Source organism: Sus scrofa, chromosome 5 (assembly GCF_000003025.6).
Source record: "Sus scrofa isolate TJ Tabasco breed Duroc chromosome 5, Sscrofa11.1, whole genome shotgun sequence".
In the NCBI taxonomy this organism is placed as follows: domain Eukaryota; kingdom Metazoa; phylum Chordata; class Mammalia; order Artiodactyla; family Suidae; genus Sus; species Sus scrofa.
The window spans coordinates 74,868,181-74,890,801 of NC_010447.5; the positions used below are offsets into that span (position 1 = coordinate 74,868,181).

At 35.9% G+C, this 22,621-nt stretch overlaps 1 protein-coding gene across 1 annotated transcript; it reads right to left on the reverse strand.

The window, feature by feature from the left end:
- On the reverse strand, positions 406–13,040 carry TWF1 (twinfilin actin binding protein 1). Its single transcript, XM_005664155.3, has 9 exons — positions 12,910–13,040; positions 11,181–11,258; positions 9,442–9,620; positions 7,927–8,022; positions 6,668–6,772; positions 4,911–5,036; positions 4,490–4,640; positions 4,197–4,318; positions 406–2,566 (listed from the first exon to the last, which is right to left on the reverse strand). Exons 1-9 carry the CDS (start codon positions 12,932–12,934, stop codon positions 2,396–2,398), a joined length of 1,053 nt encoding a protein of 350 aa, XP_005664212.1. The 5' UTR covers positions 12,935–13,040; the 3' UTR covers positions 406–2,395.

The following is a 22,621-nucleotide window of genomic DNA, read 5'->3' on the forward strand; positions in this document are numbered from 1 at the left end:
CAATTCTCCATCTTCTAATACTGCTACCAAATAACATCCATTTTTAAATACAGCCCTAATAATAAAGATGTTTGATAGCAAGTTACAAAATGGAGTATTTGTTGGATGAAATCTCTCTGGACAGCTTAGCGTCAAGTATGTTGGTCACCCTGCTGTCCCAGGTTGCTTCTAACAACTATCTTAACTCATGTTATTTTCATTACTGCTACAGCAGTGGGAAAGTTGATTAAGCCCTCTATTGATACAACTTGCCTAGTTTCAAGCTATTTGAAATTCCTTTTCCTTTAGATAGGTTAATTAACAAATAGATGGATGGGATTTCTAACTTACCACAAGATATTGCACTATACAGACTTACCTAAACATTAAAAAAAAAAAGTTACACTAGAAAACAACTTAGTACACAATTTAAAGAGAAAAAATTTTATTGCAATATAAAATGCACTTATAAAATGTCCACAGAAGGCAAGTAATTCCTCACCACTATATAAATTTATTGGGAATACTTTATTCACCTTCTATTTATGATGCCACCTAAGCATACTGTAAACGATGAGTTATACTCTATAACAAATGCGTCACTGATTTTCAACAATCATCAGTTTAATAATAATTAAGATTATATAATCACATCTATATTCTGGAATGTCCACTTTCATGTAGTGTAGTAGGATTTAAGAGTATAATTGCACATGGATGGGATAGAAAAACATTCACTTCTAAATTATTTTATACCTTCATGACAGGTTAACATTCTTCCTGACCAAAAATAACAGCTTCAGCAGCTTGGTCTATGGTCCACAACACAGCTCCAGGATTCTCAATGCAGTAGTTTGTGTGTATGTGTCTACGTGTGCACCCACGGAAAAACTGAGAAGTGTATCTTTCGTAAACAAGTGCAAAATTACTGTCAATTATTTTGTATGTTTAAATATTAGTCTGATTATTTGTAAACAAACAAAACCCCACACAAATACTCTTAATTCTAGAAAAAAAAAAAAAAACTTGCCAACTCATAATTATTCTAACATGCTTTACTTGAACACACATTGAATTTCTGAAAGGTGCATATATCGTTAGATAATAAAGTGTAAAAATAAGTGTTTCATTATTTTATACTATGAAATGTGTATTTCTGATTATTTTCTTTATGCAGCACGAAGTTTAGATCAAGAAATTCTAAATCCTGGATCCCCATGGTTCACTTAGAAAACGCCTCAAAAGTATGGCTCTTACAGCAGGTTTATCAGGTTAAACATGATGAAGTGTTCGAGCTTCCTCTATTTCAAGTATTGAAGAAAACGAGGCTCAAAAATCTCTGAAGTTTATAACTGAAACTGCAAAGTTTAGAATCTAAACAGTTAAATGTATTTTGAAATAAGAAATAAAATGAAACAAGATTCTTAAGTGCTTAACTGTGTTAGCCTGATGTACTAGGACTGGAAAAGAATTTTATTAAATCTGAATATTTGGCCAAAAGTGCCAAGAAACACAATTTACTTATAAATAAGTGGTTTTAGGGAGAAATCAATCTTGATGTTTAAAACTTTTTCAATAATATTTAGTTTTGTTTGCTTTTGAATGATAGGTATTTAATATTCAACTGAACATAAATATTTGGCCTCAAACTACATATAATGAAATGACTTACTTTTGAAATGGAAAATTTTTTTAAGCACTAGAAAGAGAATTTACTAAAGCTATTTAAACATGTCTTTCAACATCATCAGAAATCCTGCAGTATAGAAAATATCTGGTACCCTTAAGGTTTCAGAGTGAACCTGATCTTCTGAAATTTTAATGCCATTTAAAAAACGAAAAAGTCAAATAGAAAAGACTGCTGCAATAAAGCACTGTTTCTAAAAGTTGCAGATGTGATCCCACAATCTGAGTGAGCACTGCTCAGAGCAAGCAACTTTCCACCTTTTCCTAGGCACATGAAGTTTTCAACTTAGAAAATAATCTAACCTGGTCCTTAACATATTCATTCAGTGGAATGAATAGTTTAAGGTCTTTCTTGCTCCCTTAAAAAAAAATTGATATCTCACTAAAGAGTAAGAACTATATCGTACTTTTAGGCATTAGACTTTCTGTAATTGGCCCAGCTGTATAAAATTTTAAGAATTATGTGAAAGCGTGGAATCATCACTCTCTGAAAACTGTAATGAAATTAAACATCATTATGTTGAACCCTTTTCTAGCTTTAACTCAAAAATAGAAATCATGAGTCTTCTATAATATTAATTTTAAAAACACACAGAAGTGAAAAGTGCTAATTTTCAAAAAGTACAATTCTTTTCCCTACTATATATCAACATGGAATGATTTCAGTTCTCCTGTACTAAAAGCTGGACTTTTAAAAAACTAGTATGGTCTAACACTTAAAATAATAATTTTAATCAGTAGTGGCTTCGGTTTCCGCTGGACCCCTAATTAGTCTTCGAATTCCTCTTTTTCCTGAAGGACCTTTTGGTTTTGCAAAACTTTGTTTATGTGCATGCTGCTTAGGGTGTACTTCTTCATAAAGGAAGTCTGCAGTCAACTCATCCCCATTGTCTATCTCGATCTGTAAGGTGAAATTAGCAAAGCGTTAGGCAACATGAAAAAACACAACATTGAAAACCTAATATAAGCACTAAGCCAATTTTCTGGTGAATGCTCACAAGTAAAATATATAATATCCATTCCAACAAGAAAGAACCAAGTGCCATATGCAAATAGTTTCACTTTCATCTTTTTGGGGGAGAGAGAAGGGAAGCTAAATGAGTTGCCTGAATATGTAATCATCTATATTCATTTTCTATTTGCTTCTTTCTTTTCTTCTCTAATTTAACCAATATTTAAAAGTAGTGTAGTAGGAGTCACCACTATATTCTCAAGTTGTTCTGCTTTGATACTCTACACATTTTCAAGAAACATTACTAAGGCCTCTTCATCATCTGGGTCACTTGATACTTCTTCTTCTCTATTTTTTTTTTTTTTTTTTTTTTTTTGTCACTTGAAATCACTCTACAATAGTAGTTGGCCAAATCTAACTCAAGTTAAGAATGTATTTTACATTTTTAAAGGGTTACAAAAACATACAAAATGATAAAAACAGAGAAGGATATGTGACGAGCATATGTAGCCTAGCAAAGCCCAAAATATTTACTATCTGGTCCTCTGGTAGAAAGTCAGCCAGCCCCTGCCATAGAAGGTGATTCTTAAGAACTTACAAAGCTCTTAAAGGGCTCAGTACCTAAAACACTGGTAGTTTGTAAGGACCTGTGTTTTAAGAGTTGAAGGGCTCAAGAATAAACCCTATCTTTCCCTATGCCTCACCTCCACTGAAGAAAACACATTTAAGAAAACTGGTAACTTGGCTTCCAAAATTCATATGTTTAAGCTCATTCTCTCCTTTCTCAAAAACTAGAAAGATTCATGGGGAGTTCCTGTCATGACTCAGTGGAAACGAATCTGACTAGTATCCATGAGGACACAGGTTTGATCTCTGGCCTTGCTCAGTGGGTTAAGGATCCGGCGTTGCCATGAGCTGTGGTGTAGGTTGCAGACGTGGCTCAGATCCTGCATTGCTGTGCCTGTGGTGTCGGCTGGTAGCTGTAGCTCCGATTTGACCCCTAGCCTAGGAACCTCCATGTGCCAAGGGTGTGGCTCTAAAAAGACCAAAAGAAAGAAACCAGAAAAATTCTCAACCATCTATGATTCAGATATAAATGGAGACTATAGTTCCTTATTAATAAGAGGTCTTGAGACAATCACAAGTCTGTAGCTCTAGCAGCACTACCCAGCAGTGCAATGTGGAAATGTTCTCTCAATTCTGTACCATCCAACACAGAGCCACTGGCCACGTGTGGTTAATGAGCACTTGAAATGTGGCTAGTTGGCTAGTGCTTTTAGGGAACTGATTTTTAAGTTTCATTTAATTTGTATATATTTAAATTTAAACAGCCACATGTGGCTCGTGGCTACATATTAAAGATCAAAAGGGATTTAGGTCATTCCCAAGCACTTACAGGAGTTCCTAAGGATTTATGTTGGGAACAAGAAAACTTTCATTACAAATCACAATATATTAAGAACTACATAAAAACACAATAAAAATCTAGCAAAATTAAAAATTGTAAAATAAATATGTAGGTATTAAATATATTAATAAGATAAATTAGGTAAAATCACTTAGATAAATAGGTAATTACCTTTCTAATGACATCCATTTGTAGTTGTCTTTCTACAATCTCTAGCAGAGGGCTCTTGCAGCTAGAATACAGCATTCGTTCTCTTATACTGCACGTGTATCCAGGCATTGAATAAATAAAAACTGTAAATTAAAATAAGAGTAAGTCCAATAAGCAGCATTATCAATTAAAAAACATGCTAAGCCTCATAAAACTACAACTAAGTCCTCTGGCCAAAAAACAAGAAAGAATATAGTGATGAAATAACAATGAACAAACTGAAAGAAACACGCTAAAAAAAATGTATCATCTACCTATAGACTCCAAATAGTCTCCTTCATGGGAATGTTTATACAGAAAGAAATGATAACGTGCTGAATCCTTGGGAATCCTCTTTGGCAAATCTTTTAGTTCTGTATTGACTGTGTTGGCCAAAATTATAACTTCATTTTTTATATCTATTTCCTGTCAATAAGAAACAAAATATATTCATTAAAACAGATACACAGAAGTTTAAAATTTATAATTACAAGGCTAGGAGATAAGAGGAAACCTGCACATTTTCACTTTTTCCAAAGTAAACACAATACTGCTTTGTAGTTAAAAAAAAAAAGAATAAAAAATAATCAGGAAGCAAATAGAAAGATTTAAAATCCATTAAAAATAAACCTTATCCTATAAGGTATAAGCTACCAAAAAGAGAAGCCAGTTTATAAGAATCATTATGTCACTTACCAACTGCACATAGTTGAGCTGTCTATTATTCAATTTTTCCAAAGCCTGAAAAGCTTCTCGAGAAATAGGGAATGCTACTCCTTGTAGTGTTTGATGCTTAGTGTCCACACTCACGTCAGTTTGTACCTAGTATGATTCAATTTACTGATGAAGTTTAGCATGTACCACTGTCAGACAGCAAAGAAAATCCAACCTCCACAGAGTGAGTGGCATTCCACCCTTGCCCATTTTAATATAATTAACACTTAAAACTTAAAAAGCAAACAATTTTTCACATTTATGTAGGTTCTGCTAGCACTTTGTGAACATGCAGAGTATATGCCTCATTTTGATGAAAATGCTGGAAGTGAACATCTGAGTGAGTGTGCCATGTTAGTGGGGCTTTGGGGGTTTTGGTTTGTTTATGTTTGATTTGGCACAATCGCAGTGAGTTCATAAGCTCTTTGAAGTATCTACAGATTATACCTTTAATTACAAAATCTTACTTAAAATTAATGAACAATGCGATATATGTACAATATGTATAGAACTTTACTTTGTTAGATGTAAAATGCAACACAAACACCATGCACTGAATTGAAAGAAGTACAAACAGTACAAAGACACAACACAGCCCAACAAATTACACTACTGCAGAAGCTCCAGACTTAGAGCTTTTATTATTAAAACATGGGTGTGCATGTGTCAGAAAAGCAGAACGGTACTTCAAGAAAGTTTCAATGCACATATTTAAGATTTTTATATTCAATAAATGATAGCTTAGTAAAGGTCTCATTTGCAATGTTACAAAAGAAAGTCAAAGAGAAATTTTACTTTAAAAAAAATGAATGGAGATTCTACAGCATAAATGGTACTGGATAATGAAAACATCATCGAATATACGCAAATGCATACCCCAATATGATCCTCTGGGTTCTGATTGCAAGGAATAAAGCAAACTATCAACCTCATAAAAAAAATCATGTAAAAAATCCCTACTCAAATAACTTAAGATTTAAAGAAAGCTCCTTGCTATCAGGTCAATATTAAATAATATTCAATCACTTTCTAAACCAATTCTTATTAGTCTGTTACTCAGACAAATGAATAATGGTTTCTGCTACTTTTTCTCTTCTGTAAAATTCCAGTAGAAGCATAGGGGCTCTTTTAACTTAGCATGGCTGCAGTTAACACATTAGAAATATGATAAACTATAACATGGATAAAATTTATAAATAAGTTTGACTCTAACATGTTAATCATGTACTCAAATAACCATCTCCCGTGTGTGAGATGGTTACACATACATATCCATCCAAGTAGTGTCCACAGAAGTTAATTTATAGAGCTTCAGAAATCCTAAACCCACTACAGCATTTATATTTTACTTTTTTTAGTCATTAGTATTCTCTGAAATAATAAAAACAAACCTTCCTCAGGCAACCTCATTAGATATAATATCCTTCACAATAAATGTGTAACACATACTTGTCCCATTTATTTAACAAAGTTAAAAACAGTTGTACTTCTGAAGATTACTAATCTATCACATACGTTATAAAGACAAGAGAAAGCTATTTATGAAGTTGACATGAAGTGCAATATTCACTTTTAACTCTCTTCCTGAAAATACAGAGCATGTATGTAGTCTTCTCTCTAAAATGAATAGACTAATTGTAAAACTATTTTATTTATTCTATAGCTACATCTACATCTATTAGTAAAAAACATATTTTTAAGCACTTAAAATCTTACGAAGTTTCAAAATGGTAATTTACCTCATTAATTTTAATCTGTCGTAATTCTTCCTCAGCTGCAGTCAGTGGGGCAGGAGAAGACTGCGACAGCAAATACTTTTTATATCCATGGAGTGATACATCTTCCTGGAAGCACAGAAATTGACTGTTACTAGTTGTGAGGCTAATTTAGGAAAAACAAAATTATTAAAAGTAAATGTTTTAATGGAAAATAAAGAGCAATAAGAGTTTAATAGTAATTTTAATTTTTTTTTAATCTTCTATAGGGGTTCAAAAAAATTTTATTTTAAGGGGAGTTCCCGTCATGGCTCAATGGTTAGCGAATCTGACTAGGAACCATGAGATTGAGGGTTCAATCCATGGCCTTGCTCAGTGGGTTAAGGATCCGGGGTTGCCATGAGCTGTAGGGTAGGTTGCAGACACGGCTCGGATCCCACGTTGCTGTGGCCGTGGCGTAGGCCAGTGGCTACACCTCTGATTGGACCCCTCGCCTGGGAACCTCCATGTGCTGAGGAGCAGCCCTAGAAAAGACACAAAAAAAAAATTTTTAAGGGAGTAGCCCTGCTTCTTTCCTAAGGTGGAGAATGACTAAATCTTTTGTATGAGTGTGGTGGTGGTAAGGCCAGTCACATGATGAACCTAGTCACGCTTTAAGTTACAGGATAATTATTACTAAACTTCTGGGGAAGTCTGCCCCATAATTATTTAATAATCAGTATATTCAGATTCTGAATTCTGTATTATAATGGCATATAATTTTTGTGTGTATGTATAAATGCATGTATTTATCATATACATTTTATAATAGTAAATTCTTAATCATACCTAACTAAATTAATTAATCAACAGTTACCCAACTATCAATTCACCTGCTTCAATGTTCTGGTTTAAATAATACAGTTAATGCTTCCACAGTGCAAGTCTAAATATCCAAGCTATCTAAAAATTACTGTCTCTTTTAAGTAGTCTCTCATTTTTCTGAGCCTATTTCCTCATCTTTAAAATGAAAAGGTTGAACTAAACAAGAGGTTGAACTGGATGATCTCTAAGGGCTATTCTAGTTTTTGAAGACTAACACAGGAGATTCCAACATGTATCAAAAGGGTAATAAGTATGAAATTTCAGTTAATTTGTGTATCATATGAAATGTAACAATATTTCCTCTCTTATGCTTACAGATTTAACAATCAGAATTCACATTAATTAACCTGTTACTTAGGAGTTCTTTACATGTTTCAACTGCAACATATAGAATCCACATAAAAGTATAAGTTTTATACCTTTACTGTTCCAAATACTTCATCTTTAATGTGGCCACCTCCAAACTCCTTTTTCAGAGTTGCCCTTGTTGCTGCATACAACATTTTCTGACGAACCTAGTAAGTGTCAAAGTTTACTTATAAGCTTATAGATGAAAACTATCATTACAAAAGAAAGCACTTTAATGAATTTATTAAAATCTTCAAGCACATTCAAAATAAACTATGACAAAGCCGAAGTCTATTAACTGTTAACATGCTAAAGTATGTGTGTACAAATAACCATCACCACATCAGTTTCTAACATATCGCTGCCTACTAATGTAGATCTCATAAGTCTATTTTTCAAAAAATAGGAAAAAAACTTTAAAAGTTACTCCTTTTTTCAAGTATAAAATAAGTTCAAGAATTAAAAAAAAAAACAACTTAAAACACTACTTTAAAATCAATGAAATGAAGTTACCTTGATACAGACATTTTACTCAAAGCAAGTCTAGGTCAGATATCAACAAGCTGCTTAAGAATCAAATACTCCTAGCATATCTATTGCATAAACCATTCTTTGAAGGACAAAGACGAAAAGAACTACAATATACACTACTATTAAAGAGTCCAATAGCATCTATAGAAAACTATTAAAGGTAACAGCCAACCAAAAGAAATCATTCTGTAATTTTGCACCATCAAACTCAGTATTTTTCAGACAGGATATATAAATTAAATAGGAGGGGATGACTTTTGAGAATGTTATCTATGTAACTTTTAAAATTTAAATTTTCTACAAGAAACAAGAGAATTAATCTTTAAAATACCGGGCAGCATCCATATATTAATTCTTTATTTTATTTTGTTCTCTTAATCAGTGTACTACTAACTTTCTTAAAAGTTATACTTGTTTGTATGCCCATCGCTTGAAGGGTAGCTACTAAGAATATTTCATATAAGATTTTTAGTTCTCAGAATTATTACAATTATTATTTTCAGAGCAAAGTAGTAACCTTTATTCTTCAGAGGTCCATGGCCACTTATAACTGCCACAAATTTTTAAATTTAAAATTAGTAATAATTCTATTGATTTCAATCAAGGTCAAGACTTCTGAATCTAAGTACCTTACTCCCAATTCCAGATTAGTAACCTAAGGATTTTTCTTTGTCTTTTTAGGGCCACACCAGTGGCATATGGAGGTTCCCATGCTAGAGGTCGAAATGGAGCTGTGGCTACCAGCCTATGCCATAGCCACAGCAACGACAGGTCCAAGCCATGTCTGCAGCCTACATCCCAGCTCTAGGCAATGCCAGATCCTTAACGCATTGAGCGCAGCCAGGGATCAAACCTGCATCCTCATGCATACTAGTCGGGTTCGTTAACCACTGAGCCATGACTACAACGGAACTCCCCAAGGATTTTTTTTTTCCATTATCATTCCCTTCACAGGAAATGACTATTGCTTCTTAACTTTCTCTTGGCCTAGGAATATTACAGAAAAAAATTTTTCTAGCATTTAATGTTAAACAAGTTACAAAAAATTTACTTACATGGGAATGGTCTGGAGACCATGCAATGAATATCCATTCATATCCCTGGGCATTCTGAGAATCCAACCTGAATAATATATAGCACGGTTGTTTGTCCTCCAACATGGGTAAAACAAAGGAATCATAATCCTTATCCCAGGAATCTGAAGGCTGCCTACATGATCCAATCACAAGTTTCTCTATGAAAAACAATTTTAAAAAATATATAAATGGTTTGAAATAACCAAATGGTAGAGTAATGGATAACAGAAGAATTAATTTAGTTAGTTCTTAATTGCCATTATTTACATCAAAAAATAGGAAGGGCAAAGGTTGCAACACAGAAAATAATTATAATAGAAAGTACTAAAAACAGAAATAAAATTATGATCAGCATAGTTAAAATAATGATATAAAAAACACAAGAAAGGAATAAGTATTTGTGACCCACTATCAAAACTAATTATAAAAATAATGTTTACCAAAAAAGGATGCAGAAAAAATGTCAGTTTTTATGAACTTAAAAACTCAAAACAACACCATATGTTACTTAGGAATACATATAAAAAACAGATTATACAAATATAAAATTCCTAACATAGTTGCCTCATGAGGAGGAGGTCAGGAAGTAAAAGTTTAAAAGTCAATATTGTTATATCACAAAAACATTAAATCAAAAAAATGCTTGAAGCAAATATGATAAATGTTATTAATTTAAGAGGAGATGGAAGTATTTGTTATTTACTCTTCATAATTTCCTAATTTAAAACTTTCTCAAAACAAAAATAAAGTAAAAGCAGAAAATAGTGATATAGGAAATATTGTCATTTTCCTTCTGTAGAGATATTAGTTAGATAAACTTTTCCATTTTACTTAACTAGTCAGTTAGGAAGTAACTACATTTAATACTTTAGTTCAATAGTTCTAAGATATGCTGCTTTATAGTATATGTTTATTCTCTTTAAGTGCGTTAATATATGCAGAACAATTGCATCTTTGTCAAACTACTTTGGTATTTTTAATATATAAGAAAAAATGGAAGGTAAATTAGAATTAGTTCTAGTTTATGAAAAGGCAAGATATTTTTCCAAAGCAAAATATTTCAAGGTATTTAAGAAATTAGGTCAATGGACTATTTTAACATATTCATTTGTGATTAAGTAGTTATAATATTAATTGTTCACACTCAAATCTAGCTGAATTAAAAGATTCTCCACCCAACAAATTCCCCTGCTTACAGCTTTATTTCAAAAGGATCAAATTATAGTTCGTTACATTCTCGCAACTTTTCCCAAATAAGAAAGGGTAGAATTATTTCAGCAGCATACACTGCAATCAAGTCAAGAAAATGGGAGAGTTTGATATCTTTCTACTCCATAATGTTAATTTACATTAATAACAATTCACAAGAAACTATTTTGGAGGGATAATCACCTGTTACTGATTTCCATTCCACAGATGCAAGCACTGACATGAGACAGAGATTATGGTACAGAAACTGAGACACAAAAAGTAAAACAGGAAGATGTCACACCAAAAAACATCTTTTTGTTTCCCTGATCATCAACCACAGAATTCAGAAGGTAAGCATGGGCCTGAGGGACATGCCAAAATGTAGAGGATTCAAGTTTAACTAAAGGCAAGTTCTGAACTTGTTTCACATTTATTAACAGTCCTAATCACTGACAATGTTTTAGAAGTTTGAAAAGATAACACCCAATATTCCAAGGACAAACAATATTTAAAAATGTTTAACTAACCATTTTCAATAGATATTTTCAGAAGCCTGTATTTTCCATTTCTTGCTCTGGCAAAGATATCTTTAACATCTTCACTTGCTGGGGAAAAAGATAAAGACAAGTAAACCTATTTTTTATATTTATGTATTAATAGTTTGTAATGCTAGAATAAGGAAAAAATGAAATACAAAGAAAAATCTTGAATATGCAGTGTTACCTTATCAGTAATTTAAATTATACAACTTAAAAGGTGTAACACAGTAGATATTGTAGATATCTACCATGTTAGATATAGTAGATACAACTAGTATATTTAATTTATGTTTTAAAGGTATATTAATTTTAATCTTCTTTGGCTAGATAATTCCATCACAAAAAATAATACTGAGAGTGAATGTATTAAAGTTTCTCAAACCCAATAAGGAACAAATCACAATTCTGAAAAAAACACCTTTATTGCTTGTTTGAAAAATGCTGAAAACATGCTTTCATTCTCTTCTGGTCCAATTTCAAGCATATGATAAATACACCTCCCCTTCATCAAGTTATTTTCTACATTTTCACATTAAAAACAAAAACGTCGGGGAACAAAAAAGAAAAAGCCAATAAAATTCATTCAAGCTTATGCTTATGATTCTACTTTTCTAGGCTGTACTTCTCAAAAAGCTGGAATAATCTCATTGAGCAAATACATATTTAATAACCTAGCCCTTGTGTTCCTATTAAAGCTTCAATTTTGTTCTAATTTTTTCTTGGGTTGTGTATTGACAGCAAAAACCACTATTTAATAGTGCTTGTTACAAGGCTCAAGCATGCAAGTCAGTAACTACATATTTATATATGGAAACTAACGCAGACAAATGAAACAATGCTTTTAGATTTGAGACTAAATATTTTGCTTGGGTTTGTGTTTGAAAGGGGAGGTGTGGGGCGGTGTCAAAGACCCTTAAAAACAAAATACAATTAGACGACATCTGAGGAAAGGATTCGTTGTCTTATTAACAGAAGAGCTTATGTTTATATTAGAACTCGTTCAGTGATCCTGAATAACCCTGGGACATATGCTTTGATTCTGATGAGGTGAGGCTTTCAACTGCCCGTTTTCAAATCAGTAAATAATACTGGGCAAATGTAACAGCACATTCAATTGCCTGCACGGGATAATTAAAGGCAGCCAGACGGATTAGACTTTTCAGTTCCCTGGGGAGTACCTAAGAAGGATCAACATGCCTCACACTCAGGATACATACAACGGTGCTGATGTTCTCATTTTGGAAGAAAATGCGGAAGAGTTTGGAAATATATAAGATTCCTGCATCCTTCTCATACTCGAAATCCTGTAACAACTCCTTTGGACCGGGAAAAAGAAAATTCGCCCGCCTCCAGCCAGCAAAAGGAGTTGCAATCGCCTCCACTGTTCCAAATCTTCCCAGCGGGATAAGAAGGAGGAAAGCTGGGCTAACGCCGGCGGCGGCGGACGGCACGCCCCCTTCACCCCGGCCGCCTCCAAAACCCAACTCCTCCGCTCGGGAGAATTTCGGGTCCGCAGGCAACGTGGCGGCGGCCGGGCCCGGGCTGGGAGGGCGGCAGGCCGGGAGCGCCCGGTCCGAGAGCGCGGAGGCCCGGATCGCCCCCGAGACGGACTCCCTGTGCTCCCCGCCCGACTCTAGCTCTGCCCGTCCTGTTGCCTGCCCGGGTCGCCCGGGGCCTCCCGGGAGCCCCTTCCCGCGGGCAATGCCGGCGCAGTTACCTTGGATGCCCGTCTGGTGGGACATGGCGGCGGCCGCGGGCTCCCGGCTCCGGCGCTGAGTTGCAGCGAGCGGCCCCGGCCGGTGGCTCCAGGAAGTGGCGGCTCCTTCGCCGGCCCCGCCTCGTCATCGGTCTGCGACCCGCCATCGCCCCGCCCCTCCCTGCGAGCCCTGCGAGCCCCGCGGCGTCCTCGCGCGCCCCCGCCGCCGCCGCTACTGCCTGCTTACTGCCACCCTCGCCCACTCCGCGCAGCCGGACTGTGGGTCCACGCCCCCGGGCCTCGATTCCTGCTCTCTGCCGGGGGATCACTCTCCTCCGTATTTGTCGCTGCTTTTCCTGCTTCAGCACGGTGACACAAAATATGATGGCTTTGGCCTCTGGGGTCTGCCTTCTAGCGACCCTGCCCTCTAGCGACCCGGCCAGCGCCGCCACTCACTGGTTCAAAGGGTGCTCAAAAAAGGAAATGAATATTTTACTGAACGCATTTCCAGCTTTAAAAGGATGTGCACATATCCTTCTTTGTTTACTCCTTCTGCGGTCTATACAATTTAACTTGAAAAGTCACTCCCTGACCCATTTTTTAAAATGATAACAGGCAGTGTCCCAACAAAGTCCCCTACGCTTTTAAATTAAGCTAATCTCAGTTAACTGCTTTTTTTAGTTGGGCACGTTTAAAGACCAGGTTTTCCTTTCTCTTCATTCTAAAAAGAGTCACTGAGAGTGAGAACATTAAGTGACTTGACTTTTCTGTGGTCAATTCTATCGTTCTAAACTGGAGCACTGTTCTGCTTTAGATTGGCCATTTACTTCTTTAATCAGGTAATTATTCAAGATTCATTAGGGTAATTTCTAAGTTCCCACAGGTGATATTATGAAAAATTATTTTTTATTTTCTGTTTTTCTGAACGTGGATTTCCCTTTCTAAGTGTAATTTTAGAAGTTACTTTTCTACTACTTTTCTAGTACTCCTAGATTATCGTTTCCTAGGTAGAAAACTCAATCTTTTTTTTTAGGACTTTGACCTGACAAGTATATGAAAGTACAGTCTCATTATCAATAAATACTTTGTACAGGCTGATATATGAATGCAAGTGAACGAAATCACTTTAAATGCAGCGTGTGTTTAATTAACTAGCAGGTGGGTAACTTTTTCTTTACGATTGTCATGGCAAACAAGTTTGCTGTGCTCTGTTCCTTATTATTTAAGCTTTGTTTCTTAAATGCAGCCTCATTCTGGAGTAAGCACAATTGAATTTTATAACTTATTTGGATTTAAGAAATGTACGGAGGAGTTTTGGTCTAACCAAATTCTTCCTGACTCAACAGTTCACCCTGATTTACCAGTTTTGATAGCAGTGTTGAGCACCTGCAATTTTTTTGCTGATTCATGTTCTGGTAACTAGGGAAAATTGTTTAGGGAAGTTGGCATTACTCAACAGTATTGATGAGAAAAAAATAACTCTCCATATTCATGCTTAGCGAAGACCTCTGCATGTTCAGCCTTGACGAGGAGGAAAGTCCAGGTATCTCAACCATTTTTAAGTGTTCAGTTCAGTAGTGTTTTTATATACATTCACCTTGTGCAGGGAATCTCCAAGACTTTTCATCTTGCAAAATTGAAACTTTATATTAACATTAAACAACTTTCTATTCCAACCCAACCTCCAGGCCCTAGCAAACAATATTCTGTATCTGTCTTTATAATTTAAATACTCTTAGTACCTCATATAAATGGAATCATACAGTATTTGTCTTTTTATGACTGGCTTATTTCACTTAGCCTAATGTCTTCAAGTTTCCTCCATGTTGTAGCATGTGAATTTCTTTCCTTTTAAAGACTAAATAATATTCCAGTGTATGTCTATGCCATATTTTGCTTATCCATTCACCCATCAATGGGCACGCAGGTTGCTTCCACTTTTTTGGCTATTATGAATAATACTGCTATGAACATGGATATATCTGTGTCCCTGCTTTCAATTCTTTGGGTTATGTACCCAGAAGTGGAGTTGCTAGTTTGTATGGTAAATCCCATTTTAATGTTTTTGAGGACACTCCGTACTCTTTTCCACTGTGGCTGTAGCATTTTACAGTCCCACAAACAGTGCACAAGGGTTCCAGTTTCTCCACATCCTTGTCAACAGTTATTACTTTCTATTTTTGTTTGTTTTTGTAGTAGTTATCCTAGTGGATTTGAGGTGGTTATCTCATTGTGGGTATGATGTACATTTCCCTAATGATTAGTGAGGTTGAGAATCTTTTTATGTATTTGTTGGCCATTTGTATGTCTTCTTTGGAGAAATGTCTATTCATTTTTAAAATGAGTTGTTTGTTTGGATATAGAGTTGTAGGGGTACTTTATATAGTCTGAATAATGACCAGATATGTGATTTGCAAATATTTTCTCCCATTCTATAGGTTTCCTTTTCATTTGGTTGATTGTGTCTCTTGGGGCACAGTTTTTTAATTTTGATGTAGTCCAGTATATTTTATTTTTGTTGTTACTCCTCTTACCTTTGTTAATCTTTTGATATCATCTAGCTTTTCTTCCCTAAGTTTCTGCAAATGTTTTACAAATATCATCTACACTTTCTCTATTCACTTTCTCACCTCTCACTCCTTAAGTCCATCGTTTCCAAACTGTGCTGGGAGCTCCTAGGGGACTGCAGACTTTGGAGGGAGACATAGTGGTACTTGATGTCTTTCTGACACCACACAAAATATTAGTTCAGGGTAGTTTACAGTTTCAATATCACATTGTTCTACATCCCTTTCCATAATGTCATTTGTCACTTGTTATTGGATTTAAGACCCACCCAGGGAGTTCTTGTGGCTCAATGGGTGAGGACCTGACATTGTCTCTAGAAGGATGCGGATTCAGTCTCTGGCCTGGCTCAGTGGGTTAAGAATCTGGTGTTGCTATAAGCTTAGCTGTGGTATAGGTTGCAGATGCTATTCAGAACTGATGTTGCTGTAGCTGTGGTATAGGCCTCAGCTACAGCTCCGATTTGACCCCTAGCTTGGGTGGGGCCATAAAAAAAATGATCCACTCAGGTACTGCAGGATGATCTCTTCATTTTAATATCCTTAAATAAATTGCATCTGCAAAGACTCTTTTTCCAAATAAGGTAACATTCACAGGTCCCAAAATTAGGATACAGACATATCTTTTGGGGGAGTTACCATTCAACCATCAACCTGCTACAAATATCTGAGGACTTTGATACTCTTGATCACTGCTTCTTCTTGATATATTCCTTTTTTTCTTTTTGACAGTGCACTAAAGTGATCTTCTTAACTTGGCTGGGCCATAGTGCCCAGAGTGTTACTGTCAAACATTATTCTGGATGTTGCTATGAGAGATGTCTGGGGGGATAAAATTAACATTTAAGTTGATAGACTTTTTTTTTTTTTTTCCCAGTTGTAACTGCAACTGCAGCATGCAGAAGTTTCCACTCCAGAGATTGAACCCACACCACAACAGTAACTAGAGCCACAACAGTAGCAATGCTGGATCCTTAAGCAGCTGAGCCACGAGAGGACTTAAGTTGGTAGACTTTGAGTAAAGCTCGTTGTCTTCCATGATATGGATACGCCTCATCCAATTAGTTGAAGATCTTCTTAGATCAAAGACTGATCTCACTAAAGCAAGGAATCCTGCCAGCAGACTGCCTTTGGACTTGAATTGAAACTTCCCTGATTCTCTATTCTGCAGGGTTATTCCCTCAGATTTTGGGCTCACCAGGTCTCCACAATTGCCTTTGCCATTTGCTTAAAATAAATCTCTCTTTCTATGTATACACACATCATTGATTTTATTTCTGTGGAGAACACTCACTAATATCCTTTAACTCCTTGTCTGTCTTCTTTACCTCATTTTGTCAACAGATGTGATAAATGAATTTATTATGTCTCAGCAAACTAATCCACTTCTAGACTTCAGTGTTTCTCAGTATGATACCATCACTTAAAAGCAGGCCCTGCCACACAAGGCTGCCTCCAGACCTAGGAGATCTTGTTTACGTTAGCCATATCTCTGGTATCAGTTACCAAATTAGCATAGGTCATAATTAAAATGCTCAAACCTGGAACTACGAGGCTGAACTCTTCCCTATTCTGTCTCTATTCAGTGAATCATTTCTTGCCAATTACTTAGCAAAGTTCAACGGAGCATTAAACAGTAGTTAATTAATGTCAAATGAATTATTCCATTTTTTCCAATCCCGCACATATGCCTCTTTCAGCTCCTCACATCCAATTATTTTTCCAAATGTTATAGATTCAACTGGTTTTGCTTCTGAAAGCAAGACTCATCTTTGGGTTCCCTTTTTTGTGTCTTCTTGCTCTATTCTTACCTTATATTGTTTTCTGCATTGGCCTCACATTTATAAATCTCTTAGTTGTGAAGTTTGTTTCCTGAAATGCTCTTCTGACCGGTCAGTCACCATACGCTGACTCTCGGTGCCTCCCCCTGCCTGCAGAATATGGTCCAAACTCCTCAACTTGACACCCAATGAATGCCCTCTGCAGTGTCTTTCCTATCTGTGCCCTATGCCTTAGTCAAACTGTAGTGCATTGTCTTCTGCTGTTTTCCTAATTTGGAAGCCAGACTCCTCACTCCCTACCTATACAACCAGCTCTCTTCTGCTGTCTTGGCCTTTTAATATTTAACCCATCCTTTGGAGTCGTAACAACTTCCATGAAGCCTTTTTTCAGTCTCAAATATATATGAAGTCTTGTTTCTTCAAATGCCTTTAGCATTTCCTGTGTCTGTCCTAGCACCTCTCTCACTCTCTCCTGTAGTCACAGATGAACATGAACTCACCCCAATCTTCCTATTAGACTGTGTAGTCCTTTATATCGAGGACTTTATCGTGTTCCTTTTTGCATCTCACATGTATTCATTTGTTCCTTCATTCAATACTTTGTTTCTCAAATTGGAGATGGAATCACTATCATAGTGCTCTGGAAACATTTCTGGAATTTAAAAGATGTTAGTGATTTTCATTTTGCATGTGGAAATGGATGTTGCTGAGTCACTTGTCCTCAGTGGAACTGTGAAATAAGGGTGCTGAACAGTTTCCATGAAAGCTTGTTTAAGTTAGCAAATCATATGATTTTTTGGTAATTAAAATGATTATATATTCACTCAGTAAAACAACTGTTTGGAAACAATTCCAATTAGTGTATGCAATTAAACCCGATTTCTTTTGAAAAATCTACATTATAAGATTTTTCTTTAACAAATCTTTATTTTTATGGTAATGATGTTTTTAGCAGCGACTACTCAGACAGTTGTAAAAATTGCATCCTCTTAACCCTTACCTTTTTCCTTAAAAATTAACTGATATAACAGTGGCATCTTATTGTTGATGCTATCAAATTATGTATTCTTTTTCCTATTATTTATATGTATGAATTCTCTGCTCTAACCATGAATATTTTCCCACTTTTTCTAATCTATTATGTCTCTAGTTATTAAACATTTGTTAGAAATGTCATAATAATAGTACCTTAGATTTGTATAATGGTTTACTCTTTTGAAAGAATGCATGTATATACTTGAGCACCAATGTAATTCCATCTGACAGGTTGAATGACACATTATCAGGTTTTATTTTTTAACTTTCAGGGATTTGGATATCAAGGCATAGAGAGGGAAGTCAGCAAATTTGAAGGACAAGTGTTTATAAGAGACAAAAACCATTTTAAGGTCATGTATGCAAATAACAGGATGTATTATAAGGATACAGGAGAAGCTCATGTGTCCCAAGGGCTGGCTTCATTTCTACTTCTCTTTAAATGGGATCTCACTGCTTGTGCAGTCAAAATGGCAGATTGTGGCCATCTTGCCCATCCCAATTAACAATCCCAGTTCTAGCCACATGAAGAGATTAAGCAGTTGTTTCTAAGTCCAAATTCCAAATTCCTAGGAGAGCATATGACTGACCCTGCTTGGCTCAAGTATCAGATCATCCTTGGCTAAGGAGTCTGGTTGATCTAGTAAACACTGCCCCAGGAATGAAAGACAATTACTGTATGAGGGCAGATGGATCTCGAATTTGAAATACAGGCTTAGAATTCCTGCTTTTTACAGTTTGGTATATAGCTAGTGCTTAGAACCCCAGAATTCGCAAACTCATGCTCGCTTTGGTAGCACATACGCTAAAATTGGAACAATAAAGAGAAGATTAGTATGGCCCCTGTGCAAAGATGACATGCAAATTCATGAAGTGTTCCATATTTTAAAAAAGTCACAAACTTAAATGCATATCAAGGGCATTTAAAAAACATAAATGAACAAACCCGATAGATGGAGGCTGTGGTACCCAAATGGAACACAATTTCCATCTAAAAGGAATTCCAAAAAAATAAATAAATAAAAGTGAAAGGAGCTACAACTATTCAACTCCAAAGGACTGAGGTTCCACGGATATCTGGGCCCAGGTAACCAATCTTCTGATTTTCAAATAAACTCAGAAATCAGTATTTTATATAAAATCTCTGTTTAAATTTTTTTTTTTTTTTTTTTTTTTTGGAGTTCCCTTCGTGGCACAGTGGTTAACGAATCCGACTAGGAACCATGAGGTTGTGGGTTTGATCCCTGGCCTTGATCAGTGGGTTAAGGATCCGGCATTGCCGTGAGCTGTGGTGTAGGTCACAGACGAAGCTCGGATCTCACGTTGCTGTGGCTCTAGAGTAGGCTAGTGGCTACAGCTCCGATTAGACCCCTAGCCTGCGAACCTCCATATGCGCGGGAGGGGCCCAAGAAAAGGCAAAAAGACACACACACGCACAAAAAAAAAATTTTGACTATCAACTGGTAGTTTAGGACTTCTGACCTACATTTGCTTGGTCACTTGTAAAATAAGGACATCGAAAAACTCACATCCTCCATAAAGTTTTTATACCTGGAAGAGAATACAGTGTGTACAGCATTAATGTCCATGTGCTTGCACATAGTGGGTATACATATGAATCCTAAAGAATCATTCACCTCATCTCTGAATGGGAAACTTTTGATGAAAGTGAATCATTTCTTCTTTTGTGAGAGAATTTATTATAAAGAACTGCACTGTTTGCTTTAGGCTTTCCTAAAGAATAAGCCCTGTTATAGAAGAAAAAGCCATGTAGAAGCTCTATGACCAAAAGCAAAAAAAAATTTAACCTCTCTGAGCCTTAATTTTCTCTTATGCCAATACCAATATCTCGTGATTGTCATGAAAATCAAGTGAGATACGATTTTATAAAGCTTTTGACATGTGTTAGATGATCAATGTATGTTAGGCTTCTTATCTGCTAGTCAGAATTAAGTTCAACACAACACGGTATTTTTAAAGCATATAGTATGCAACAGACAGTCTGTTTTTCAAAATAATATCATTAAAAACAGAGTTAATAAACTTAGACTCAATTTCCAAACATCAAAAGCAATGACCCAACGTTGGTTTCTTATATAGGTTCATAAAACCACAATATCACTGTTAACTGCTTTTATCTTATTTACAGTTCCTTAGAATTATAAAGCATCAAACAAGAAAACTAACCCTTGGCCATAAAAAGTGAGGATCAGGCATTAAGCAACTTTTTATATGCATGTAATTTTAACCTCCAACAATCTGTAATAAACACCTGCTAAAACTTTTAACACAATAGAGTATATCACAGAAGATCCTTTCATTTCAGCAGGGCTCTGTGTGCTTGAATGAGTCGCCAAGGAAACAGAATAGTTTGGGTTGAAGATCAATTTGAGCAAATAATATCTCTTTGTCACTCTCTTCCAGAATGAAATCTGGGCTAAAGTAATCTTAAGTGATATGCACTTTCTAATGAAAGAAACAGTGAACACTTTGGTTCAAAAAAGCTGTTTATAATGATAAGGATGAATACCGGAATCAAAGGGCAGGAAAGCACAAAGCAACCAGCTTTTTAATGTATTATTTATAGTAGGATTTTCACCCTGATTTGGAAGACTGCCTTAGCAACAGGATCTTGAACTTCATTCTCATTATCTCTAATGTCTTCGCATGGCTTGGATGGTTTAAATGGCTAAGGGAATATTTGCAAACTGCTTTGAAAATACAGTGCTCTCCCTTTTCCTATTTCTCTGTCTTTTCTAGTGATTAACACCCCAAATCTCACCTAACATTTTTACAGCATACATGAAAAACCTCTCTAATACAAGTCCACAGTGGTGGCCACCTTGTATGTCCTTTAAGTATTTTGTAGTCACTCTGGCATTTCCATATGAGAGAAATTTAGGACTAGTATCTTCAATCTGTTTAGAAAGCTGTGCAAGGGTCGTTGTGAAGCTTAGCTTACCTAGCAGGGGGTTTTGTGCTTATGTATGTGTATCTGTGTGACCATTTGTATCAAATAATTGGGGTGGAGAGGACTGGAACTAAGCAAGATTATGGGAAATTTAAGGCCCTTCACCCTCATCCTAAACTATCCTTTGGTGGTGCCTGAAAATCGTAATCTCCTGGTTGGAATCCAAAATGGATTAACTTTTTGTTACATACAATTCCATAACAAAGACTTTATACTAAAGCTTTAGTGTATCTATTCTGTTTTTTTTTTTTTTTTTTTAAGGTAGACTAGGAGTTCCCTTTCTGGCTTAGCCAATTGAGAACCTGACACAGTGTACATTAGGATGCAGGTTCAGGTTCAAAACCTGGCCTTGCTCAGTGGGTTAAGGATCTGGGGTTTCTGCAAGCTGCCGAGTAGGTACCAGAAGCAGCTCAGATGTGGTGTTGCTGTGGCTGTGGCATAGGCCCTCAGCTGCAGCTCTGATTCGACCCCTAGCTGGGGAATTTCGATATGCTGTGGCCATAAAAGTAAATAAATAAATAATTAATTAATTAATTAAAAGTCTAGTTTCTTATGGTGACTTTTGTTAGGGATGTGCCATTAAGGGAGTTAAGTTATATTTCATATGTTAATGATGGGAAGAGTAGTAAAATGAATTGCAGAAAAGGGGATTGTTCAAAAGTCATTAAAATAATTGTATTGCAGCCTATGTATTTTAAATATTCTAATAACATTGTTGCTGAGACTAATGGGTACTACACAGTATTCTTATTCCTTAACAAGAAAGCTCAGATTTTATTTGATAGGGCAAGTTGCCCAGATAAAAGTTTGCATGTTCACCTCCCTTAGGCTAGATGTAGCCATGTGATTAAATTCTGGCCAGTGAGATGGAAAAGCTGTTGGGTGAGTCTGGAAAGGCTTCTTAAAACTAAATAGCTGGTGAGGATCCTTTCTTATTTCCCATTTCCTCCTGTTTCCTACTAGAATGAGGACGTGATGGCTGAAGTTTTAGCTGCTGTCTTGGACTTGAGGCAACCTCGATGAGAAAAGCCACAAATCTGGATAGCTGGAAAAAAGACAGAGGAACTTGGGTTCCTGATGACAGCAATTCTCTCATATCAGACCTGGCATGCCTACCTTCAGACTTCCTTTACATGTGAGAAAAATACTTTCTGCCTACTTAAGCTGATATTATTTCCAGTCTCTGTTACTAGCAGACAAATATATTTCATAAATAAGACATTCTGCTTCACCAAAACTGTAATGTAAACATGCACAGAGACCCTGGATAGCAGGTTTGTAAAATGAGAGATGTTATATTATCCAAATCCCTTTGGTTGCTGAATTTTGGATAGCAATTAGTGAAAATTTGGACAGCAAGGAATACATATAATTTTAAAAGT